Source organism: Budorcas taxicolor, chromosome 1, assembly GCF_023091745.1.
Source record: "Budorcas taxicolor isolate Tak-1 chromosome 1, Takin1.1, whole genome shotgun sequence".
Classification (NCBI taxonomy): domain Eukaryota; kingdom Metazoa; phylum Chordata; class Mammalia; order Artiodactyla; family Bovidae; genus Budorcas; species Budorcas taxicolor.
In genome coordinates, this window is record NC_068910.1 from 11,976,997 (window position 1) to 12,002,821 (window position 25,825).

Here is a 25,825-nt window from a genome sequence, read left to right on the forward strand (position 1 = left end):
CTCATTAAGTATTGGATTGACCAAAAGATTTGGTTTGCATTTTTCCATACAGTGTTATGGAAAAACCCAAATGAATTTTTTGGTTAATACAATATTTTATCTTCTTTGTTGGTGTTATGAATGGGCTTTCTCTACTATTACATCTATTGATTGATTTCTTTGTACTATTTTACATTCTGTTACCTTCCTGAAATCATTTACTGTTTGAATTTATCATTGATTCTCTAGGGCTTTCTAAGTGCACACTGTCTAGAAATAGAGATAATTTTACTTATTATTTTCCAATTCTTATTCTTCTGATTGGGCTTCCCCAGTGGCTCAGTGGTAAAGAATCCGCCTGTAATGCAGGAGCCTCAGGAGATGCAGGTTTGATCCCTGTGTTGGGCAGATCCCCTGGAGGAGGGCATGGCAACCCACTCCAGTATTCTTGCCTGGAGAATCCCATGGACAGAGGAGCCTGGAGCGTTACAGTCCATAAGGTCGCAAAGAGTTGGACACAACTGAAGCGACTTAGCACGCATGCAGTCTTCTAGTTACTTTCTCTTGTCTAATTGCAGTCTCTAATTCCTCCAGTAACAATATTGTATAGTAGTGGAGACAGTAGGCGTCATTACCTTGTTCCTAATATTAGTGGAAATACCTCTAGTGTTTCTCCATTAAGAAAAATGCTAGCTTTGGGGTTTTGTTTACTTAATAATGTACCTGTTGATTTCTGTTTTCTTAAATTTTTGTCATATATTTCTAAGTACATTTAAATGTATTAAAAATGTCATACATTTAAAAATACCAATAGAGATAATCATGTTTGTCTCCTTAGATCTATTCCTATGGTGAATTATATTAATTGATTTTCTAATATTGAGTTGGACACAACTGAGCAACTGAACTAAACTGAATATTGAAACAACCTTGCAATCCTTTAATAAATCTCACTTAGCTATGGTGTATCATTTCTTAATGTAGTATTAGGTTTTGTTGGGCTATGTGGTCATCCTTTCATAAACCATTTGGACGTGGTGTTTTTTTAGTTTTTCTGTAACTTAATTTTTCTACAGAAATTGGTCTACTTAAGCTTTCTTTTTCCAATGGAGTCAATTTTGTTATATTTTATTTCTCTAGAAAATTATCATGTTGTCTAGATTTTAATATATATTTGCATAGAAATATGCAATATGGTTTAAAATCTTTTTCATTTTAACATTGTCTTCCTCAGCCACCTCTTATTTTGTAGAATTATGTTCTCTTTTTTACTTTATTAAGTTACTTGTGATTTGTTTGGATTGTAAATTTAAAACATAGGATTTAGGATTATTAATTTGATTGACTTTATTACATCGTTATCATTCTACTTTTGTTTGTATTATTTCCTTCCTTTTGGCTTGTGTTTTGCTATATTCATAGTTCGTGTGCACGTGTGTATTTGTGCTGGGCATTTAATTCACTTATTTACATTCTTGTTGATAAATGGATTTAAGGCTATGAATTTTCTTCTGATACCTTTAAAAATGCCATAGTCCACTGATTCTGATATGTAGTACTTCATTTTTTTTATTACAAAAATTTGATTTTTATTTTCTATTTCATCATAGAGTTTAATATAAGGTTTTAACTTTTTTCCATATGGAAACTACTTGCTAAAATGTTAGTAATTTCTAGTTTTGTTGTATTGAGACCAGAGAGTGTTATTTATAATATTTCTGCTATATAGAACTTGCTGGTATTTTCTGTATGACAGTGTGTAATCAGTGTTTGTGACTGTTCCATTTGCACTTGAGGTGTAGTCCTGTTATTAAGGTACAAAAGTTTTATATATACATATACTCCATAAAAATCCACCTTATCGGTTATATTATTTACATCTTCTGCATCTTCACTTCCTCTGGTCCAGTGAGAGAAGTGTGTTATATTATCATTATAAATTGATATTTTTAGCAAAGTATCCTTGATCAGGTCTGATGCTTTTTGACCTGAATTTTACTTAGCTTGATATCAGAATTGTAACTTGGTGGGGATTTTTTGGTGTTGTTTCCATTAAATATATATATATAGATAGATAGATATAATCTTTGCCCCTCCCTCTATTTTCAATCCTTCTGAATTAGTTTATTTCAGGTAGGACTGTTGTTATCGCCATATAGTTGGGTCTTTGTGAGTCAAACTAAAAATCTTTTTTCTTGTGAAAAGTGAGTCAAGCCCATTCACTTCTATGGATACGGCTGATACGTTTGATCTCATCCCTGTCATGTTGTTTCACATTAAAATTATGAGTGTTATAATACGATACTGTTTCTTTCTCCTCATAATGCGTTTTCTTTGTTCTTTTACTTAAAATTTTTCTTTTGGTATTTAGGACAGTTTGTACCTTCATTTTACTGGTTTCTTTTGTGCTTATCCTTTTACAGTGCTTATAATTTCCTGCTTCCTTATTTAACCTTCTACTCTGCAGTTTGTCGGTTTTTAATGTGTCTGCTAACCTTCTATTTCCTACGCAACAGTACTTGATCTTATTTTACTTATCTCATCCCTTCTTCCTCCCATTTTAAGTTACCTTTTTCTAATTAGTATTCTAAGATAATATTCTTCCACTTTCATCTCTCTGTGTTAACCTTCAATCTCTACTATATTAAGTACATGAACCCTTTTCCTGAAGTTTCCCCTGTCATCTTGCAGGAGAGGTGATACCCTCTCCCTTCCTATACCCTTCTAGGTTCTTGGCTGCGTGTCAGTGACCGAGAACAGATTAACAAGAGGGAAGCTTATTTGAGTTTTATGTGACATGGGAGCATTCATATGGAAATAAAGACGAAGAGGTTAAACCTGAGTGTTTTTATACTAGGTCTGATGAAGAATGGAAGGTTGCGGGAAGTGTGATAGGACAAAAGGATATGAACTGAGTCGCCTGGGGGGCCTTAACAAGGTCTGCACATTCAGGTCCCTCTTGGCCTCCTTCATCCTGGAGCTAACGATGTCTCTTTCATCCAGATAAGGGGAGCTATCTCTCACTTGAGGGTCTTATGACCTGCTTAAGGGGAAGGTCAGAGAATCCTTCCTGCATCTTCTGTTTTTGTGATCCTTCATCTTAGAACATTCTGTGCCAAGGTACCATATTTTTAGGTGGTGTGTCCTGAACCCCATCAGTCTCTTGACTGGTTGAAGCTCCTAGATTCCTGATAAAGGGCTCAAAGGTATCGTGTTCTTAGAGTTCTTGCATGTTTAAAACTTGAATAACAGCTTGACTGGATATAAAATTCTTGGTTCATATACTTTTGTTCCTTGCTTTTAAAAATGCTGTTCTCTTGTCCTGCTTTGTATGTTGCTTTTGAGACAGCTGATGTCAAAATCCCCTTCACTTGTAAGTTGTTTGATTTTTTTTTTCCTTGGAGGCTTTGGAGATTTTTTTCATCTTTAGTCATTTTACTAGGGTACATCTTAGAGTTGATCATTCTGGATATTTTTTCCCAGGTGCACAATCGGCCTTTTAAATGTTTAAATTCAGATATTCTTTTATTTCTGAAAATTTTTCTTGAATTGTTGTTTTAGATATTAGCTCTGTTCCATTGTTTTCTTTTCATCAGAGACTCTATCCTATCTTTCTCTCTATCATGTTGCTTCTTATTAACCTGTTTTTTTTAAAAAAAACTTTTCTTTTTATTTTTTTACTGAAGGATAATTGCTTTACAGAATTTTGTAGTTTTCTGTCAAACCTCAACATGAATCAGCCATAGGTATACATATATCCCCTCCTTTTTGAACCTCCCTCCCATCTGCCTCCCCATCCCACCCTTCTAGGTTGATACCGAGCCCCTGTTTGAGTTTCTTGAGCCATACAGCAAATTCCCGTTGGCTGTCTATTTTACATATGGTAATGTAAGTTTCATGTTACTCTTTCCATACATCTCACCCTCTCCTCCCCTCTCCCCAAGTCTATAAGTCTGTTCTCGATGCCTGTTTCTCCACGGCTGCCCTGTAAATAAATTCTTCAGTACCATTTTTCCAGATTCTGTATATGTGTGTTAGAATATGATATTTATCTTTCTTTTTCTGACTCACTTCACTCTGTATAATAGGTTCTAGGTTCATCCACCTCATCAGAACTGACTCAAATGCATTCCTTTTTGTGGTTGAGTAATATTCCATTGTGTATATGTACCACAACTTCTTTATCCATTCATCTGTCGAAGGACATCTAGGTTGCTTCCATGTCCTAGCTATTGTAAATAGTGCTGCAATGAACAATGGGATACATGTGTCTCTTTCAATTTTGGTTTCCAGGGTATGTGCCTAGGAATGGGATTGCTGGGTCATATGGTAGTTTTATTCATAGATTTTAAAGGAATCTCCATAGCATCTTCCCTAGTGGCTGTATTAATTTACATTCTCACCAACAGTGCAAGAGCATTCCCTTTTCTCCACACCCTCTCCAGCATTTATTGTTTGTAGACTTTTTGATGATGGCCATTCTGACTGGTGTGAGGTGATACCTCGTTGTGGTTTTGATTTGCATTTCTCTCATAATGAGCGATGTTGAGCATCTTTTGATGTGTTTGTTAGCCATCTGTATGTCTTCTTTGGAGAAATATCTGTTTAGGTCTTTTTCCCACTTTTTGATTGGGTTGTTTGTTTTTCTGGCATTGAGTTGTATGAGCTGCTCATTGTTTCATTTTCTTTTATTTTCTCCCATTCTGAGGGTTGTCTTTTCATCTTGCTTATAGTTTCCTTTGCTGTGCAAAAGCTGTTAAGTTTAATCAGGTCTCACTTGTTTACTTTTGTTTTTCATTTCCGTTACTCTAGGAGGTGGGTCATGCTTTGATTTATGTCATCAAGTGTTCTACCTATGTTTTCCTCTAATAGTTTTATAGTTTCTGGTCTTACATGTAGGTCTTTAATCCATTTATCTTTGTGTATGGTGTTAGGAAGTGTTCTAATTTCATTCTTTTACATGTAGCTGTCCAGTTTCCCCAGCATCGTTTATTGAAGAGGCTGTCCTTGCCCCATTGTATATTCTTGCCTCCTTTGTCAAAATTAAGGTACCCATAGGTGCATGGGTTTATTTCTGGGCTTTCTGTCTTGTTCCATTGGTCTGTATTTCTGGTTTTGTGCCAGTGCTATCCTCTCTTGATGACTGTAGCTTTGTAGTATCATCTGAAGTCAGGAAGGCTGATTCCTCCAGCTCCATTCTTCTTTCTCAAGATTGCTTTGGCTGTTCGGGGTCTTTTGTGTTTCTATATGAATTGTGAAATATTTTGTTTTAGTTCTGTGAAAAATGCCATTGGTAATTTGATAGGGATCACATTTAATCTGTAGATTGCGTTTGGTAGTATAGTTATTTTCCAATATGGATTCTTCCTGCCGAGGAACATGGACTGTCTCTCCATCTGTTTATGTCATCTTTGATTTCTTTCATCAGTGTCTTATAATCTTCTGTGTACAGTTCTTTTGTCTCCTTAGGCAAATTTATTCCTAGATATTTATTTCTTTTTGTTGCAATGGTGAATGGGATTAATTCCTTAATTTCTCTTTCTGGTTTTTCATTGTTAGTATATAGAAATGCAAGGGATTTCTGTGTATTGATTTTGTATCCTGCAGCTTTGCTAAATTCACTGATTAGCTCTAGTAATTTTCTGATACTATCTTTAGGGTTTTCTATGTACAGTATCATGTCATCTACAGTGAGAGCTTTACTTCTTTTCTGATCTGGATTCCTTTTATTTCTTTTTCTTCTCTGATTGCTGTAGCTAGGACTTCCGGACTATGTTGAATAATAGTGGTGAAAGTGGACACCCTTGTCTTGTTCCTGATCTTAGGGGGAATGCTTTCAGTTTCTCACTATTGAGAATAATGCTTGCTGTAGGCTTATCCTATATGGCCTTTACTGTGTTGAGGTAGGTTCCTTGTATGCCCATTTTTTGAAGAGTTTTAGTCATAAATGGGTGCTGAATTTTGTCAAAGGCTTTTTCTGCATCTATTGAGATTATCATATGGTTTTTATCTTTCAATTTGTTAATATGGTATATCACATTGGTTGACTTGCATATATTGAATGAACCTGGAATGAACCTAACTTGATCATGGTATATGAGCTTTTTGATGTGTTGCTGAATTGTTTGCTAAAATTTTGTTGAGGATTTTTGCATCTATGTTCATCAGTGATATTGGCCTGTAGTTTTTTTTGTGTGTGTTGTCTTTGTCTGGTTTTGGTATCAGGGTGATGGTGGCCTCATAGAATGAGCTTGGAAGTGTTCCTTCCTCTGCAATTTTTTGACAGAGTTTTAGAAGGATAGATATTAGCTCTTCTCTACATGTTTGGTAGAATTCACCTATGAAGCCATCTGGTCCTGGGTTATTGTTTTTTGGGAGATTTTTGATCACAGCTTCAATTTCAGTGCTTGTAGTTGGGTTGTTCATAATTTCTGTTTTTCCTGGTTCAGTCTTGCAAGATTGAACTTTTGTAAGAATCTATCCATTTCTTCCAGGTTATCCATTTTATTGCCATATAGTTCATAATAGTCTCTTATGATCCTTTGTGTTTCTGCATTGTCTGTTGTAACCTCTCCTTTTTCATTTCTAATTTTGTTGATTTGATTCTTCTCCCTTTTTTTCTTGATGAGCCTAGCTAATGGTTTGTCAGTTTTGTTTATCTTCTCAAAGAACCAGCTTTTAGTTTTATTAATCTTTTCTATTGTTTCTTCCATTTATTTCTGCTCAGATCTTTATGATTTCTTTCCTTTTACTAATTTTGGAGGTTTTTTGGTTGTTCTTTTTCCAGTTGTTTCAGGTGTAAAATTAGGTTGTCTGTTCAATGTTTTTCTTGTTTCTTGAGATAGGATTGTATTGCTGTAAACTTCCCTCTTAGAACTGCTTTCACTGCATCCCATAGGTTTTGAGTTGTCGTGTTTTCATTGTCATTTGTTTCTAGAAATTTTTAAATTTCCCTTTTGATTTCTTCAGTAACCTGTTGGTTATTTAGAAACGTGTTGTTTAATCTCCACGTGTTTTGTGTTTCTTGCAGTTTTTTTTTTTCTCATAATTGATATGTAGTCTCATAGCATTGTGGTCAGAGAAGATGCTTGATACGATTTCAGTTTTCTTAAGTTTACTGAGATTTGATTTGTGACGCAAGATGTCTGTCCTGGAGAATGTTCCATGTGCACTTGAGAAGAAGGTGTATTCTGCATTTGGATGGAATGTCCTGAAGATATCAATAAGATCCATCTCATCTAACATACCATTTAAGACTTGTGTTTCCTTATTAATTTTCTGTTTTGATGATCTGTCCATTGGTGTGAGTGGGGTGTTAAAGTCTCCTACTATTATTGTGTTACTATCAATTTCTCCTTTTATGTCTGTTAGTGTTTGTCTTATGTATTGAGGTGCTCATATGTTGGGTGCATCAGTTCATTTCAGTCGCTCAGTCGTGTCCGACTCTTTGCGACCCCATGAATCGCAGCACGCCAGGCCTCCCTGTCCATCACCAACTCCCAGAGTTCACTCAGACTTGCGTCCATCGAGTCCATGATGCCATCCAGCCATCTCATCCTCTGTTGTCCCCTTCTCCTCCTGCCCCCAATCCCTTCCAGCATCGGAGTCTTTTCCAATGAGTCAACTCTTCGCATGAAGTGGCCAAAGGACTGGAGTTTCAGCTTTAGCATCATTCCTTCCAAAACAATCCCAGGGCTGATCACCTTCAGAATGGACTGGTTGGATCTCCTTGCAGTCCAAGGGACTCTCAAGAGTCTTCTCCGACACCACAGTTCAAAAGCATCAATTCTTCGGCGCTCAGCCTTCTTCACAGTCCAACTCTCACATCCATACATGACCACTGGAAAAACCATAGCCTTGACTACACGGACCTTAGTCGGCAAAGTAATGTCTCTGCTTTTGAATATGCTATCTAGGTTGGTCATAACTTTTTTTCCAAGAAGTAAGCGTCTTTTAATTTCATGGTTGCAGTCACCATCTGCAGTGATTTTGGAGCCCAAAAAAATAAAGTCTGACACTGTTTCCACTGTTTCCCCATCTAATAGATATTTACAATTGTTATATCTTCCTCTTGGATTGATCCCTTGATCATTATGTAATGTCCTTCCCTATCGCTTGTAATATTCTTTATTTTAAGGTCTATTTTGTCTGATAGGAAGATTGCTACTCCAGATTTCTTTTGCTTGCCATTTTCATGGAGTATATTTTTCCATCCTCTTACTTTCAGCCTATATATGTATTTAGGTCTGAAGTGGGTTTCTTGCAGATAGCATAAATGTGTGTCTTGTTTTGTATCCATTCAGCCAGTCTGTATCTTTTGGTTGGAGCGTTTAATCCATTTATATTTAAAGTAATTATTGACATATATGTTCCTATTGCCATTTTCTTAATTGTTTGGGGTTGATTTTGTAGGTCTTTTTTCTTCTCTTATATTTCTTGACTATAGAAGTCCCTTTAATATTTGTTGTAAAGCTGGTTTGGTGGTACTGAATTCTCTTAACTTTTGCTTGTCTGAAAAGGTCTTTATTTCTCCATCAATTTTGAATAAGGTCCTTGCCAGTTACAGTCATCTTAGTTGTAGAGTTTTCCCTTTCAGTACTTTAAATATATCCTGCCATTCCCTTCTGGACTGCAGTTTCTGCTGAAAGATCGGCTGCTATGCGTATAGGGTTTCCCTTGTATGTTACTTGTTGCTTCTTCCTTGCTGCTTTTAGTATTCTTTCTTTTCCTTTACTCTTTGTTAGTTTGGTTAGTATGTGTCTTAGTGTGTGTCTCCTTGGATTTACCCTGGTGGGATTCTTTGTGCCTCTTGGACTTGATTAACTATTTCCTTTTCCATGTTGGGGAAATTTTCAGCTATAATCTCTTCAAATATTTTCTCATACCCTTTCTTTTTCTCTTCTTCTTCTGGGGACCCCTATGATTCGAATGTTTGTGCTTTTGATATGGTCCCAGAGGTCTCTGAGACTGTCCTCAGTTCTTTTCATTCTTTTTACTTTACTCTGCTCTTCAGAAGTTATTTCCACCATTTAATTTTCCAGCTCACTGATTCATTCTTCTGCTTCAGATATTCTGCTTTTGATTCCTTCTAGAGTATTTTTAATTTCAGTAATTGTTTGTCTCTGTATGTTTTTTCTTTAATTCTTCTAGGTCTTTGTTAATTGATTCTTGTATTTTCTCCATTTTGTTTTCAAGGATTTTGATCATCTTTACTATTATTATTCTGAATTCTCTTCCAGGTAGTTTGCCTATTTCCTCTTCATTTATTTGGACTCTGTGTTTCTAGCTTGTTCCTTCATTTGTGTAGTATTTCTCTGCCATTTCATTATTGTGTTTGAGCTGGAGAAGGCAATGGCAACCCACTCCAGTACTCTGGCCTGGAAAATCCCATGGACAGAGGAGCCTGGTGGGCTGCGGTCCATGGGGTCACTACAAGTCGGACACAACTGAGCGTCTTCACTTTCACTTCACTTTCATGCACTGGAGAAGGAAATGGCAACCCACTCCAGTATTCTTGCCTGGAGAATCCCAGGGATGGGGGAGCCTGGTGGGCTGCTGTCTACGGGGTCACACAGAGTCGGACACAACTGAAGCGACTTAGCAGCAGCAGCAGCAGCGTTGAGTTTGAGATCTCTTTTTCCCAGGCTTCAAGGTTGAATTCTTTCTTCGTTTTGGTTGTTTCCCTCCTACGTTTGGTCCCGTGATTTGTGTAAGCTTCATATAGGGTGAGATTTGTGCTGAGTTTTTGTCTGTTTGTTCTTCCTCTGATGGTAATCCTGTCTGCTGATGACTGGGTTTGTGTTTTTGTTTTGTTTGTTGTTTAGATGAGGCGTCCTGCGCAGAGTGCTACTGCTGGTTGGGTGATGCCGGGTCTTGTGTTCAAGTGGTTTCCTTTGTGTGAGTTCTCACTGTTTGATACTCCCTAGGGTTAGTTCTCTGGTAGTCTAGGGTCTTGGAGCCAGTGCTCCCACTCCAAAGGTCCAGAGTTTTTATCAGGGTCTTATCGACAGAGAATTGAATATGCCCACATATGTAACACTGTGGTTTCCAGGTGTGATGACAGTGTAAAGGCTGGGGCCACCCCTTATTGGTTCCATGGGTGCAGGCAGATTGCTCCACTTCTCTGACCTTCAGTTTCCTCATCGGCTCCAGCCTTCTTTCATCTCCGTTACTTTCTCCGTAGTCCAGACTTAACTATCATCCTCTCTTGGACTGTGATAGACACCTCCTAAATGCCACCTTTGTCTTTCCTGCCAGGCTTCACCTGATTTTGGTCATAAGAATTAGAGTGTGGTGTGAGTCTCCAGGAGTCTCCAGTGGAGACATGGGTCGGCAATGGCTGCTGCAGGGTCAGGGGCACTCTGCCTGTTGTTAATTCAACAACTTTCTGATCCTTTTCTGTTCTTTCTTCTTCTCATTTTTATTCTCTTGGTTATATTTCTAATTTTCACAAATGTATTTTATTACCTTTTAAATTTGACTGTATTCTTCCTTGGACATCTTATAATAATTTAGCTTTCCTTCATTAGATAATTTAGTTCTGTTTTTCACTGAGTCCAATTAAATATCATTGCTTCCTGTTATTTGCCTATACCCATGTTTTATTTTTTCATGTGTCCAAATGCGTGTTTGAAAAGATGCATTCTAGTTTGCAGTGTTGTATTCGTTTTCCTCTGCTTTATCTTTGTTGAAAGGTATGTGAGAATTTTCATCAAGTAAGGTGTTTTCTTTTTCTTACAGTAGCTTTATATACATATAGTCTTTCACCTACTCATTTCATGGATTTGGAAAGATGCACAAGATTTTTAGTTCCAGTGCGCCCTCTTGTGTTAGATTAGCAAACTGGCTTATTAATTTCTCTTAAATGCATGGCCATGGTGTGTGTGTGTGTCTATGCTGCGGGTAGGGAGGCAGGGAGAGTTGCGTGTCCTCCAGGATTTTGTTCTCTCTTGCAGGATTCCTAATTTTCACTTGTTTTTCTAGCTGCCTCACACTCCCAGTCTCCAAAAGACCCCTTTCCTGTTACCTTCCCCCTTTATAAGTCAGGCCTTTCAGAGACTCCTACCTTGAACAAGCACTGCTAAGTCCCTTTTAGTAAGCGCCCTGATGGACCTTGTTTGTTTTTTTTGCAGTTAGGAAACATTTTCTCTTTCTGGAGGGATTTTAGATTCATCTTAGGGCTACCGCACTTCCCTCCCTGCAGTTTTTTTTCAGACTTCCCTTGTTCTCCATGAAGGCTTGCAGCTGAAGTGTGAGTGAGAGTGCACTGCGAGTTGATGTTTTTCTGCTTGAAGATAATATGAGTTTGGATGTTCTCTTTATTCTAGTTATGCTAAAGGTGTAGGTTTCAGTAAATATTATTTGTTCTTCTTGCTTTGGTTTTCCTTTTCTTTTTTTTAAAAAAATGTATCTGGGGAGAGTTGAATTGATGTCACCATCGTTACCTTCAGTTCATTTCAGTCAGTTCAGTCGCTCAGTCGTGTCCAACTCTTTGCGACCCCATGAATCGCAGCACGCCAGGCCTCCCTGTCCATCGTTACCTTGGTTGTCCATAATTCCATTTCTTAAGTTTTGTATCATTTTGGATATCTTTGGCTATACATTACAAAGGTGAACCCAAGAAGGCAGAGGGGACACCCTAAACCCATATCCCCAGGTCCGTGGCAGGGCAGAGCCATGAGCCCAGCCGGCCTGCTGTATGCACGTGGCAGGGTGTGTGGAGCTCGCTGACTCTGCCCTCTCCACTCCTGTGGGCAGGGTTCTGGAGCACCTCAGCAACCTCTCCAGGGAAGTAAGCCTGGACTACGAGCGCAGCATGAACAAGATCAACTTTGACAAAATCGTCTCCTCCAAGCCGGAGACGTTCTCCTACGTGACTCTGCCTACGAAGGAGGAGGAGAAGGTGCCCAAGCAAGGTGAGGGTGGTTGGGCAAAGGTGGTCCCCTGGCCACCCCTGGCCAGAGCCCTCCAGCCCCTCCCTCTGGGACCTCCCTGTCCCTAGAACTCATCCCCTTCTTTTCCCACCTGCTTGGAGAGCTGGGGTTTAGGGTCAGGGAGCGGGTGGTGGTGGAAAAAAGTGCTTCTGAAAAGTCTGGTGCAGAAGTGACTGGGTAAATGGTTGGGCCCAGGGGTTGTGTGCAGGGTAAGTGAGAGGGGGTGGGGAGGGAGCCCACGGTTCTTGCCCACCTTGAAGGGGCCTGTGACCCAGAGTCACCTGGAGGGAACTGGTTTAGCCATCCCAGAATGGGCACTTCACTGCGGGGCCTTGGGGTCAGCTAGGTAGATGATGGGGAAGGGGAGTTTCCAGGGACCTGGGTGTCTCTTCCAGGGAGGAGGCAGGAATTTTCTCCCCATCATTACCTGGGAGATTGTCCCTGATCCCTGGTCCATCCAAGGCTGGTCTGACACTGGGCCTTGTCCCCACCTACCCCGGCAGGACTGGTGAGTGTACCCAAGTACCCTTTCCTGGAACAGAAGGCAGACTTCACCTTCGTGTCCCTGCTCACACGGCCAGAGGTCATCACGGCCCTCAGCAAGGTGCGGGCCGAGTGCAACAAGGTGACCACCATGTCCCTCTTCCACTCAAGCCTCTCCAAGTACAGCCGCCTGGAGGAGTTCGAGCAGATCCAGTCGCAGACCTTCTCCCAGGTGCGTGGGCATCCAGGGGATGGAAGGCGGCAGCGGGCCAGGGCCTCGGAGCCACTGGACACAGACGGGGCCCTGGGAAGCCTGGGAGCCCATCAGCTGAGAGCTCCTGCTTTCCTTGAAACCAGGCCTTGCCTCTTCCCAGACCTTGCAGGAGACTGGGGAGGCCACCAAGGGGGTGGTTCATCTCAGAAAAGGATAAGCAGGCTGGGCACCTTTTCTAGTCGTGCTCTGTCCAACACTGGAGGCGTCTGAAGCAGACTCCTGGCCTTGGAAAGGGGAGCAGGAACCCCATACACCCCTGTCTCTACCTGAGCATGAGAGTATGAGGGGCGAGGGGTGTACAGTGTCAAGGGAGACAGGCACGAGCAGGACTAGGAGGAAAGCGTCTTCTCCTCTTTGCTCCACTCTGTGCCTCACTCTCTCTGTCTGCCTCATTCTCCGTGTCTCTCTGTCTCTCCCTTGACTGGTGGGAAAACTGGCTTCTGCTGCCCCTCCCTCCTTCCCCTCTCCCCTCCCCCACAAGCCCTGGTCCCCAGTTGGGAGGTGGGCAGGGGGTGTTGGTTGGCAGGGCTTGGCAGTAAGCTGGGGTCAGGGGACGGTCATCTGAGCCCAAAGGGCCCCCCGTGGCGGCTGCAGGAAGCGGGCCCCTCCGTCAGGCAGCCCCGTGATGCCAGACGTGGCCCCGCAGGTGCAGATGTTCCTGAAGGACAGCTGGATCAGCACGCTTAAGGTGGCCATGCGCAGCAGCCTCCGCGACATGAGCAAAGGCTGGTACAACCTCTACGAGACCAACTGGGAGGTGTACCTCATGTCGAAGCTGCGCAAGCTGATGGAGCTGCTCAAGTACATGCTGCAGGACACGCTGCGCTTCCTGGTGCAGGACTCACTCGCCAGCTTCTCACAGTTCATCAACGACGCCTGCTGCAGCGTGCTTGACTGCACCGACGACATGGTCTGGGGCGAAGACTTAATAAACAGCCCCTACAGGTAGGGCTCGGCTGGGAGGAGCCACCTGTCGACACCAGAACTGTTCTTTCTCAGGCGCCGGTGGCTAGGGCAGTGAAGAGTTGGGGGGACTGGGGCCGCCAGGGGCAGGGTGCCCAGCTCTGCCAGGTCCTGGATGCCAGGGGTAGGAGCTGCTCCCCTGGTTGCTGGGGGATGTCCCAGCACCTCCGGCTGGTGTGTCTTCTGGTGACCTCCATCTCAGTCAGGCACTGAGTTCCCCAGGTGAGAAATGTTTGCTTACCTACATCTTTGGCTCTGCTGCCTTCACTGCTGCACGAGGCGTCCTCTAGTTGAGGTGAGCAGGGTCTGCTCTCTAGTTGTGGTGCTTGGGCTTCTCGCTGCGGTGGTTTCTCTTGTGGAGCACGGGCTCTAGAGCACGCGGGCCTCAGTAGTGGTGGTGCATGGGTTGAATTGCCCCACTTCATGTGGGATCTTCCTGGACCCACGATCAAAGTGGTGTCCCCTGCTTTGGCAGGCGGATTCTTAACCACTGGACCACCAAGAAAGCCCGAGAAATGTTTTCTGAGCACTTGCCATGAATTAGGCAAGGTTCTAGGGGAACAAGAAGGGCACGGCCCCAGCTCTCACCTGGGCACAGACAGCAAGCAAAGAAGTAAACAGATAACAGTTCTTGCTGATCTTGGCGGAAGCTGTGACAGACCTGGGAGAGGGGCCACTGGCAGGAGGTCAGGGAGGATGTGACATCTGAGCCAAGAACTGAGGATGAGAGGAAACCCGGTCAGGGGATGCTGGAGAAGGGGCACCAGGCAGAGTCACGGAAGGGAGAGAGAGAACTTGGAGCCGTCACGGAAGGAAAGGCCAGCGGCTGCGGCTAGAGTGGGGAAGGCAGGGAGAGCTGGTCAGGACGACACAAGAGAGGTTGCGGGGACCAGGCCAGACGATGCAGAGCCTCCTGGGGTCATGGTCGGGGGCTGGGTTTATTCTAAATGTTGTCAGCAGCCGTCAGAGGGGAGTAACAATCTGAACTACATCCCCAAACCACGCTTTGGTTTTGTGAGGATGAGCGAGGCAGAAGAGAAGTTGGACCATAGCCCTGGTCCTTGTCTAGACACAGGGCGATGGGCTGGTAGGGCAGATTGGGGCAGTGCGTGGGCTGCAGTGCTGGGGGAGGGCAGACGTGTGTGAGGAGGAGGCAAGGCTGACTCCTAGGGTTCACTGAGCCCTTGTGGGGACTGGTGGGAGGCAAGGAGCACAGAGATGCTCATTCAAGGTCAGGGTGGTAGCCATCCAGAGCATGGAGAGGCTCAGTGGGGATCCAGGCTTGAGGGTCGTTGCCTGTGATGGGGCGTCTGGAGCTAAGGCTGGTGGGCTCCCAGGGAAGGTGCGGGTGCCACAAGTGCCCAGGGTCTGGCTGACCTGCCCTGATGATCTCGGGATCGTGTGGAGGTCCTCCCTCTCCCTCGTGCCCTTGGGCCTCTGGGCAAGTGGCCGGAACAGAGGAGCCTGTCTGGCTGGTCTGGGTCTTTCTCCCTGGTAACTTGGCAGTTTCTGGGAAGAGGGCAGAGGCAAGTCTCGCTCATGGAGAAGCTCCGGAGCCATCAGACCAGCAGCACAGGCAGGGGCTGCGCCTCCTGTGTGTGTGCGTCTTCAGGCCCCTGCCCACAGTCCCCACCCCGCTCCCCCTGGCCACTGTCCCTACAGGCCCCGCAAGAACCCCCTGTTCATCGTGGACCTGATGCTGGACACCTCGGGGGTGCACTACAGCACGCCGCTGGAGCAGTTTGAGACTTCTCTGCTCACCCTCTTTGACAAGGGCATCCTGGCCACCCACACAGTGCCCCAGCTGGAGAAGGTACAGTGGGTACTCATGCCTGGGTGCTGCCATTAACATTCCCATTCTGTAGAGGAGGCTTGGAGCAGCCCAAGCTCACCTAGCTGCAGAGGGTCAGACCTGTGACTGGAGTGAGGCTCGCTCTCTCCTGCCACAGCCATGTCTGACCCAGATCCCACCCAGCTCCTGACCTCTCTCTTCCCCTCAGGATATAGACACAAACCCGCCTCCACTCTCAAGACCCCTTCTCAAAAGCCCTCATTCCTCGTCACAGCACAGCCCGCCACGCCAGAGCCTCTGTAACCCGGTCCCCTCTTCTTTCCCTTGCTGCTTAGAGCCACCAGCAACGTGGTTGTCTCATTGCCCCGGGGCTGAGCCAGGGAAGGCAGAGGAAGATGCTGCCGCTCAGTGGGCATCACAGGGCTTCCCGCCTTGTGTTAGTCCATAGCCCTATCTAGGGGACCCAACAGGAAACACTGTCCCCTCACCACCACCCCCAGACTCCTGCCCACTCAGTCTGAACCACACTCCCACCCCTCTGCCCACCTGCCCTGTGGCTCATGCAGCTCTGTGCCCCTTCCCCCTCACCCCCAGCTGGTGATGGAGGACATTTTCATCAGCGGCGACCCCCTGCTGGAGTCGGTGGGGCTTCACGAGCCACTGGTGGAAGAGCTGCGGGCCGTCATCGCCAATGCAGTGCGCAAGGCCATGATCCCCCTGCAGGCCTACGCCAGGGAGTTCAAAAAGTACCTGGAGCTGAACAATAATGATGTCAACACCTTCCTCAAGTGCGTGCATGCGTTGGAGTGTGTCTGCCTGTCTGGGTGACCCCCGCCTGCCCTCTCACCACCCTCTGCCCCTCGTGGGTGCCTGCTGTCCCCAGGGCCTTCCAGACGCAGTGCCCATCAGCCGAGGAGGTGCGGGAAGTGGTGCTCACCCACCTGCACGAGAAAGAGGTCCTGGACGGCTCGCTGCCCAGCAGCATCATCATCGGGCCCTTCTACATCAACGTGGACAATGTCAAGCAGAGCCTGTCCAAGAAGCGCAAGGCCCTGGCCACTGCCATGCTGGATATCCTGGCCAAGAACCTGCACAGGGAGGTGGACAACGTAAGTGCCCGCCTGTCCGGCCCCAGCGGCTGCAGCAGCACATGCACCCGTGCATGCAGAGTGAAGCTCAGGGGTGTTAATGGAAGGGTCTGGAAGTCTCCTTGCCTCGACCCTGCCAGGGGTCCCCATGAGAGGTCCCAGGAGGTGGGGGCTGCTCTCTATTTCCCTGGACTTGTACAGACCGGGGGACCCCTCACAAGGAACCCCCTGAAATGGATCAGTTCACAGAGCTGAGGGTGTGGTCCTGGTGCAGGAGGCTGGGGAGGAGGGGACGTGCCAGGTGACCCTCAGCTCCCCAGTGAGCTGGCAGGGAGCACCCCGTCTCAGATTGCACTGAAGGATGTGGTGGGGTGGGGGGCTGAGGAGGAGGAGCAGGGCCCTGGGAAGGCAAGAGAGGGGCCCACGGCCTCCCCAGAGCCCTCTCCCTCCTGCCAGATCTGCGAAGAATTCCGCAGCATCAGCCGCAAGATCTACGAGAAGCCCAACAGCATCGAGGAGCTGGCTGAGCTTCGCGAGTGGATGAAGGGTGTCCCCGAGAAGCTGGTGGGGCTGGAGGTGAGGTGGGCCCACTGGGAGCTGGAGGAGCAGGAGCCGGGAAGCTGGGAGTGAGGTAGATACACAGAGGACAATGGGCTCCAAGGATCGGGAGGCTGGGTGCACAATGGAGATTCGGAGCTCTGCTGTCTGGGAGGTCAGCAGGGCAGAGGGCATGGGTCGGGGGCTGGAGGTTGGAGGTGTGGTGGCCACGGCCCCAGGACCCCCAAGCTCAAAGCTAGCCTTGCAGCTGGCCTCTCCTCCACCGTCCCAGGCCTCGCCTCTCCAAAAGAGGGCAGCCTCTCCATAGCACCCACCCACTCTGGGGAGCCTGGTCCGGTTATCCTCCCACCTCCCAGGCACACGTAGTTCTCATGGCTGCCTGTACACGCAGGAGCGGATTGTGAAGATCATGGGCGACTACCAGGTCATGGATGAATTCCTTTACAACCTCAGCGCCGAAGACTTCAATGACAAGTGAGTGGGAGATTGGTCCCCACACCAGGTGGGTAGTGGATAGCAGGAGGTAGGGGAAAGAGGTACCAAACCACAGTGGCTGCAGGCCTTGCAGTCACACCAGAGATGCCCTGCTGAGATGCTAGAGGCCATGGCTCTACATGGGCCCAGGGCCATCTGGCCAGTGGGGCAGAAGGAAGTCCAGCCCCCTTGGTCTAGGGACCCTGCTGCCCCCAGCCTATCTCCATCCTCTATCCCGTCATTGCCGATACACATGTGATCTCTGGGCTTATGATCCCCTTGTTTGTGGTTGAAGCCCTGAGGGTCCCTGGGAACACAGAGAAAAGGCAAAGCCCAGCCTGCTGGGTGGCACCTGGGGAGGAGTACTGGCCCCCTGCCTCAGCTCAAGAGCGTCATGGGAAATGGCCTCAGGTTGGGACAGCCTTACTCAGGCCCTGAGACCCCTTGCCCAGCCTGTCGTAGAGACTGGGGGTGCCTCCAGGTTGCTGGGGCCTGGAAGCGACTGGCACTGTTTCCTGGGAACCCTGCCTGGGAGCCCTAAGTCACCTCCTCTGTGGGACATGCCCAGGGCGGCCTCCCACAGGACCTGCAGCCTGAGGCCACCTGCATGCAGAATCCCTGAAGTCCACAGGACCCCCAGGTCAGCCTGGCAGAGGGCATTGATATGAAGGAAGCAGGCCTGGTATCCCTGGCTGATCACCAAGGAAATAAAGGCTAGAGACTGGCACTTTGCCTCATCTGAGCTGAGGCCCCTGCAGGCCTGGGGTTGAAGAGGGAAACTCAGGATGGCTTCTCTCACATCAGCCACCACTCCCTCCATGTCCTGTCACTGCACTGGGCACACTGGGTGTGCGTCTCCCTGCACGTTGCCTGCGACCCCAGGGCAGGGACCACTTCCGCTGCCAGGCAGCCCCACTCCGCAGGGTGGCAGCGGCTGCCTCCAGGCTTTCTTCTGCTTCCCTGTTGCCCAGCCCTGGCTGCTCCAGCTGCTGCCCGGATCCCCCGTTTCCCCTTCAATCTGGCCTGCCACCCCATGGTTTCAGTGTGGCATCCCCACCGTTCCCCACCCCCGCTCCATCCAGATGGGCTGCCAGCAACTGGCCCGCTAAGATCCTTGGGCAGATAGAGCTGGCGCGGCAGCAACACTTGGAAGATGAGGAGAAGTTCCGCAAAATCCAGCTTATGGATCAGAACAACTTCCAGGAGAAGCTGGAAGGGCTGCAGGTGAGGCTGGGCTGAGGATACAGACACACATAGCCCGCACACCCTGCACCCCACCCCCCACCCCTCCAGGGCTGCGCCTTGCCCCTCGCAGTCAGGAGGTGCTGTGTCAGGGGTTGCTGGAAAAATGAACAAGTGGCTAAAAGAGTGATCTGAAGGCCAGAGAGCTGCCTAGGCAGCAAGTTCCCGGGAAATTCAGGGTCTCAGAGAGCCCCAGCTCTTCTGTTGTATCCTGATGCCCCAGTGGGCATGGCATTCAGGGCACCAGGTCTCATCTGACCTTGTCATGTTACCAGGGGCAGTCAGCTGCCTGTGAGGGACCAGGAACCACCCCCTCCAGGAGAAAATCCTCTCAGAACTGGGAGATGTTGATGCTCTGGGGACTTCGGGTTCCCTGGATGTGTGCAGGGCTGCAAGGGCATAGGTGGGGCCGCAGAAGCCCCTGATGCCTCGCTCTTTGGCCCACAGCTGGTGGTAGCTGGCTTCTCCACCCACGTGGAGATTGTGCGCGCGCATGAGATCGCCAACGAGGTGCGGCGGGTCAAGAAGCAGCTGAAGGACTGCCAGCAGTTGGCGATGCTCTACAACAACCGCGAGCGCATCTTTGGCTTGCCCATCACCAACGTAGGCCTGCCCCCGGGCACGCTGTCCCCCAGCCCTGAGAAGGGCTCAAGGAGGAGCCCGCAGTCTTTGCGGTCACCTCTGGAACCAGCCATCAGCTGGCAGGGCCCTGGCATGTGTGGGGGGGCAGGACTGAACAGGCTGCAGAGATGAGCTTACCCACCCCGTGGTCCCCAGGGCGAGGAGGCTGGCTGGACCCCCAGCAGAAGGCGGGAGGCTCAGCACAGACCTGGCTCAGCCACTCAGAGCCCAGATGTGGGGGAAGGAAGAGAGGCCTGGCCTGAGTCCTTGAGGACTGAATCAGGGGCGGCAGCCAGGAGCAAGGGCGGGGGGCCCAGGAGGAGCAGCCTAGCCCAGCCCCAGCTCTTCTGCCTCTGCAGTACGACAAGCTCTCCAGGATGGTGAAGGAGTTCCAGCCCTACTTGGACCTCTGGACCACAGCCTCCGACTGGCTGCGCTGGTCCGAGAGCTGGATGAATGACCCCCTGTCGGCCATTGACGCAGAGCAGCTGGAGAAGAACGTCATCGAGTCCTTCAAGACCATGCACAAGTGCGTGAAGCAGTTCAAAGACATTCCAGGTAGGCAGCCCAGCCAGCCCACCGCTCCCCTCGCCCCCACCCTGCCTCAGCCTGCTGCCTCTCACCCCTGCCCGCCCTGCCCTGCAGCCTGCCAGGACGTGGCCTTAGACATCCGGGCCCGCATCGAGGAGTTCAAGCCGTACATCCCACTGATCCAGGGGCTGCGCAACCCTGGCATGAGGAACCGGCACTGGGACATGCTGTCCAGCGAGATCAACATTAATGTCAGGCCCAAGGCCAACCTGACCTTTGCCCGCTGCCTCGAGATGAACCTGCAGGACCACATCGAGAGCATCAGTAAGGTGGCCGAGGTGGCTGGCAAGGAGTACGCCATCGAGCAGGTGGGCCGCCCCCAGCAGGCCCTCCCTGCCCCACCCACATGCTGCCTGATGGCGTGGGAAGGTGACAGTCCTGGGCCCCATCCCTGGGGTCCCTCACCTCAGGGATGAGCTGCATCTTATTAAGTGTGTGAGTAATGTGTGTGAAGTGCTTGGCACAGTGTCCACCAGCCCTGTTATTACTCAGTTATTCCTCTCGAGTTATTCCCCCCTCAGGAACATGCTGAGAGCATTGCCTCACTTAGCAGATGAGCAAATTAAGGCTCAGAGAGGTTCAGCAATTGGCCAAGGCAGCCTAGCCAGTAAGGGCTGGAACTGGGACCAGAGCTCCTAACCAGTGACTTAGCTGCCCCACAGCATACCAGTACACGCATGAGAGCGTGTGAGAGCGCGTCAGCCCTGGATTCCGACGAGGGCCCATGGGGGACTTGTTGACTAGACAAGATGAGAGTCTACAGAGGGGGCTTGACTGAAGGTCCTGGTTGAGCAAAGCCTGCCTTTCCCTGCCCAGTGCTGCTCAGTGTGGGCCCACTCTTTCTGGGGACCCAACCCTGTCTTGTACCACCCGCCCCCCACCCCCAGGCTCTGGACAAGATGGAGAAGGAGTGGTCCACCATCCTGTTCAACGTGATGCCCTACAAGGAGACGGACACCTACATCCTCAAGAGCCCAGACGAGGCCTCGCAGCTGCTCGATGACCACATCGTCATGACCCAGAGCATGTCCTTCTCACCCTACAAGAAGCCCTTTGAGCAACGCATCAACTCCTGGGAGACCAAGCTGAAGCTGACGCAGGTGGGCCTTCCTGCCCTCTCCTCCCCCACCCTGCCAGTGCCCTGTCCCGAGGTGGCTCCTGATGATGTTCGGCTGGGGGTGGACGCGGTGAAGTGCCTTGCCCAGGTTTGCCCAGCTCCTGGCTCTCTGACAGGCCCCTCAGTCAGAGGAGGCAGACTAGAATGGGGCTGTCCATCTCTGAGGTTGGGCTGCTGGAGTTGGCAGTTCAGGGCATGGAGTGGGGCCAGAGTTTGGTCCAAAGCTGCCTTTAAAGAGGAGCACAAGAGCTGGCCCAGACCCCTGAGTGCTGCCTGGGCTTGGGACAGCTGGGACCTCCAGGCTTGGGGCTTTTCAGGCTGGACACCTCGGGGCCTGAGGCTCCTCAGTGTCCCTTCCCACTCTTCCCTGAGCCTCCCACTCCCACTCCTGTCTCATTTGGAGCCACCTTGGGGTGAGGGTGCCAGGGCACTGGGGATCGCTGTTCTTTAGGGCTCTCAAGGCCAGTGGCTGGGGCTCTCTGCAGAGCCCTGAGGTCAGTCCAGGGCCAGGCCTACTAGTGTGATCCCAGCAACTCCTTCCAGGGGGCTTCCTGGTAGCTATCTGAAGACCTCCAGTGAAGGGCAGAAGCTGAAAGAGGAAGACCTGCCTTTCTGTTCCTTGGGTCACCCAGAGAGGCCTGAGGTCATCACCATTGTCCCCGGGTCTCCATCCTTTGCTGTCGTCTCTCCCTGGAGTCCCATCTCCTCCAGGGATCAGCATCAGGCAGCCCTCATGGACTCCCCCACCATCCCCCGCCTGCGGGGTGTTCCCACTGAGGCTTCTGGTCAGTGCCCCTTACAGAGCCCATCACACGTGCTGGCCCCTCAGTAATTCAGAGGCATAACTGGCTGTTCAGAGGGTGGTGGGCTCCTCGAAGGCAAGCGACCACCCTCTCCTCTGTTTCCTCTGGAGCGCACATGGGCCTGACCTGGGCCTGACACAGCACACAACTCGTGAGGAAGAGAATGAACTCGTGACTAAATGAATGTGTTTGCACTGATAGGGAAAGGCAAGAGACAGATTCGGAAAGAGGATTGTGGAGGCGAGAGGGGAAGGTGACTTGAAGAGGGCTCACCTGTGGACAGATGTTTTAGAGAGTATTTTGGGGGATCTCAAGCTCAAATCCCAGTACACCACAAAGAATCCTGGGGCCATAGACCCAGAGTCCTCCCAGGAGAGAAGGCTAGTTTGGGCTTCCATGCACTGGGCTCTCTATTGTTTCCTCGTGGTGTGCTGCTTGAGGTGTGATTCTCTCGAAGGAAGAGCAGCTCCCCTGGCTCTGTTGAGGCCTGGACATCCTATGGGGGACTTGGGGTTTCCCTGGAAGGCAGGCATCCATGCAGCCTCTTTGTTCCCTGGAGTACTGTGACTGACAGGGCCACCTAGAAATTCCCCCATGGGCGCAGGCTCTGGTCTCCAGTGCTCTGCCCAGAACTCTACTGGGATAAAATGCCTGGGTCATGGGGGACAGGACCCAGCTTGGACCGCAGGCCCTGACAGTCCACGCCCTGTCCAGGAGGTGCTGGAGGAGTGGCTGAACTGTCAGCGGGCTTGGCTCTACCTGGAGCCCATCTTCAGCTCCGAGGACATCAACCGGCAGCTGCCGGTGGAGAGCAAGCGCTACCAGACAATGGAGCGGATCTGGAGGAAGATCATGAAGAATGCCTACGAGAACCGGGAGGCGAGCTCACACGGGGATGGAGGAGGGCAGCTGGGGCACTGAAGAGGTTCCTGGGCTCAACTCTCCCCGAGCAAGAAAGACTGGAGGACGAGTCCAAGGCTTTGGTCTTGGCCGTTGTCCCCCTGAGGGGGCTCCCCAGTCTTGAGACATGCCTCAGAAACACAGCAGTTGATGGTTTTTCCTCGTGGAGATTTGCAGTCCCCATTAGTATTTTTAAAGGACCTGACAAGTCCTGCAGCAAATCAAATTCCTTGGCTTTGGTTAATTGCAGTTTTTTTTGTTTGTTTTTAATATTCATTTACTTATTTGGTTGCACTGGATCTTAGTTGCCCCTCAGCATGTGGGGTCTTAGTTCCCTGACCAGGGATCGAACCTGTGTCCCCTGCATTTCAAGGCAGATTGTTAACCCCTGGACCAGTAGAGAATTCCTAGTTTTAATCATAGGCTTTTTTCCTGTGGGGCTTACAAGTGATGGAGACAGCCCCCGTGACAAGTTGCTTCAGCCGCGTCTGACTCTTTGTGACCCCGTGGACTGTGGTCCACCAGGGTTCTTTGTCCATGGGATACTCCAGGCAGTAATACTGGAGTGGGTTGCCATCCTCTCCTCCAGAACCTCTTCCTGACCCAGGGATCGAACTCACGTCTCTAATGTCTCCTGCATTGGCAGGCGGGTTCTTTACCACTGGCTCCACCTAGGCTGTTGTAAATAGTGCTACAGTGAACACTGAGGTACATGTGTCTTTTTGAATTACAGAGGCAGCCCCTGGCTTAGGGCAGTTTTCCTGCCCTTGTCTCTTCCCAGGCTCACTGAGAGTCTCTAGGAAGCACGTATAGGTCCTTCTCTGAGCCCACCTTGCTGCCTCCCAGCCGGACCCACTCACTTTCATTTTGTCTTTGACCTGGGCCATTGCAGGTGATCAATGTGTGCTCTGACCAGAGGCTGCTGGACAGCCTGCGGGACTGCAACAAGCTGCTGGACATGGTGCAGAAAGGCCTCAGCGAGTACTTGGAGACCAAGCGGAGCGCCTTCCCCAGGTGGGGGACGCCTGGCCCACGCCTGCTCTGCTCCCGCCTGCCATCGAGGCTGGGGCCCAGTACCCTGTCAGGGTGGGCTGCAGGGATGTCGGTAGTACTGGGACAGCTGGGACCTAGGGCTGCCTGACGGCCCTCATCCCATCTCCCTGGCAGATTCTACTTCCTATCTGATGACGAGCTGCTCGAGATCCTGTCCCAGACAAAGGACCCTACCGCCGTGCAGCCCCACCTGCGCAAGTGCTTCGAGAACATCGCCCAGGTGAGTAGCTGGGCCAAGGGCTCAGGTGCCGTGAGGCCATCATCCCAGGGAGGATACCTCTTCTTTCACCCCAAGTCTTTTTAGGAGGGAATGAGATCCAAGGGCCTCAGAGACATCCCTGGGTCCTGTGGGAGGAGGGTCAGCTCCCTTGGCTCAGGGTTGGGGAGCTCTTGCTCCCAGCTTATCCAGGGGTGCCCTGGCTCCCCTGCAATCCACTGAGGTGCTGGCTAGGCTGAGACACCCAAGAGGTCAGAGGCTTCTGAATCCCCTCGTCCTCATCTTCATCTACAAGGGAGGCCTCACAGGCCTGTGGGGGGCGGAATGGGGGAGCACTCGCAGGGCAGACTTAGCCTCCTTCCCCAAGTGGGCGGGGCCACAGCTGGAGCAGGCAGATCTGTTCTGCCCACGAAGAATCAGGGGAGGTCCAGCCAAGGGGAGCTCTCTCCCAAAGGCGAGAGCCACCTTCTGAAGGTGGAGGACACAGGCGGGGTCCACGCTGGGGCTCTGGTGGGCAGGGCCTCTGGACACACTGAGGTTCACCCCACTCTCACTGCTTCCCCCGTGCCCCCACCCACAGCTGCTGTTTCAGGAGGACCTGGAGATCACACATATGTACTCGGCAGAGGGTGAGGAGGTGCAGCTGTCCTTCTCCATCTACCCATCCAGCAACGTGGAGGACTGGCTGCGGGAGGTGGAAAACAGCATGAAGGCCAGCGTACGGGACATCATCGAGAGGGCCGTCAAGGCTTACCCCACGGTGAGCCATGCCACCCCTCCCAGCGCAGCCTCCCAGCCTGCTCATCCTTCCAGTGGCTCCGTTCTCAGCGCCTTTCTGCTCCATCATGAGGGCTGGGTTACCTGCCTGTGTTGACTAAAAATGGTGCACAACTTGAGAGTTGTGAGTTAAGTTTTATTTGGGGCAAAATGAGGACTGCAGCCCGGGAGGCAGCACCTCAGATAGCTCTGAGAGACTGCTCCAAAGTGGCACTGGGGGAAGGTCAGTATATACGATTTTGATGAAGTGGGAGCTTAATGCAATCAAGCACTTACTTTTTTTTTTTTTTTTCACATGTTTGACTGGTACTTAACTTTTTTTTAATTAATTAATTTATTTATTTTACTTTACAATATTGTATTTGTTTTGCCATACATTGACTGTGTTCCCCATCCTGAACCCCCTCCCACCTTCCCTCCTCCCTCTGGGTCATCCCAGTGCACCAGCCCCGAGCACCCTGTATCCTGCATCAAACCTGGACTGGCGATTTGTTTCACATATGATATTTTACATGTTTCAGTGCCATTCTCCCAAATCATCCCACCCTCGCCCTCTCCCACAGAGTCCAAAAGACTGTTCAATACATCTGTGTCTCTTTTGCTGTCTCGCATACAGGGTCATCATTACCTTCTTTCTAAACTCCATGTATATGTGTTAGTATACTGTATTGGTGTTTTTCTTTCTGGCTTACTTCACTCTGTATAATAGGCTCCAGTTTCATCCACCTCATTAGAACTGATTCAAATGTATTCTTTTTAATGGCTGAGTAAATACTCCATTTTGTATATGTACCACAGCTTTCTTATCCATTCGTCTGCTGATGGACATCTAGGTTCCTTCCATGTCCTGGCTATTATAAACAGTGCTGTGATGAACATTGGGGTACATGTGTCTCTTTCAATTCTGGTTTCCTCTGTGTGTATGCCCAGCAGTGGGATTGCTGGGTCATATGGCAGTTC

At 49.2% G+C, this 25,825-nt stretch overlaps 1 protein-coding gene across 1 annotated transcript in view; it reads left to right on the plus strand.

Annotated features, from left to right (window-relative positions):
* DNAH1 (dynein axonemal heavy chain 1) overlaps nucleotides 1–25,825 on the plus strand; it is a 79,029-nt gene that overhangs the window by 14,502 nt on the left and 38,702 nt on the right. The window contains exons 8-24 of the mRNA XM_052639227.1: nucleotides 11,737–11,894; nucleotides 12,416–12,627; nucleotides 13,316–13,614; nucleotides 15,295–15,445; nucleotides 16,019–16,212; nucleotides 16,308–16,533; nucleotides 16,969–17,088; nucleotides 17,462–17,544; nucleotides 18,627–18,768; nucleotides 19,234–19,389; nucleotides 19,767–19,965; nucleotides 20,053–20,306; nucleotides 20,886–21,098; nucleotides 22,633–22,797; nucleotides 23,711–23,832; nucleotides 23,986–24,091; nucleotides 24,669–24,848. Of these exons, the coding sequence (XP_052495187.1) occupies nucleotides 11,737–11,894; nucleotides 12,416–12,627; nucleotides 13,316–13,614; nucleotides 15,295–15,445; nucleotides 16,019–16,212; nucleotides 16,308–16,533; nucleotides 16,969–17,088; nucleotides 17,462–17,544; nucleotides 18,627–18,768; nucleotides 19,234–19,389; nucleotides 19,767–19,965; nucleotides 20,053–20,306; nucleotides 20,886–21,098; nucleotides 22,633–22,797; nucleotides 23,711–23,832; nucleotides 23,986–24,091; nucleotides 24,669–24,848 (2,980 nt within the window). The remainder of the gene's footprint in view (nucleotides 1–11,736; nucleotides 11,895–12,415; nucleotides 12,628–13,315; nucleotides 13,615–15,294; nucleotides 15,446–16,018; nucleotides 16,213–16,307; nucleotides 16,534–16,968; nucleotides 17,089–17,461; nucleotides 17,545–18,626; nucleotides 18,769–19,233; nucleotides 19,390–19,766; nucleotides 19,966–20,052; nucleotides 20,307–20,885; nucleotides 21,099–22,632; nucleotides 22,798–23,710; nucleotides 23,833–23,985; nucleotides 24,092–24,668; nucleotides 24,849–25,825) is intronic.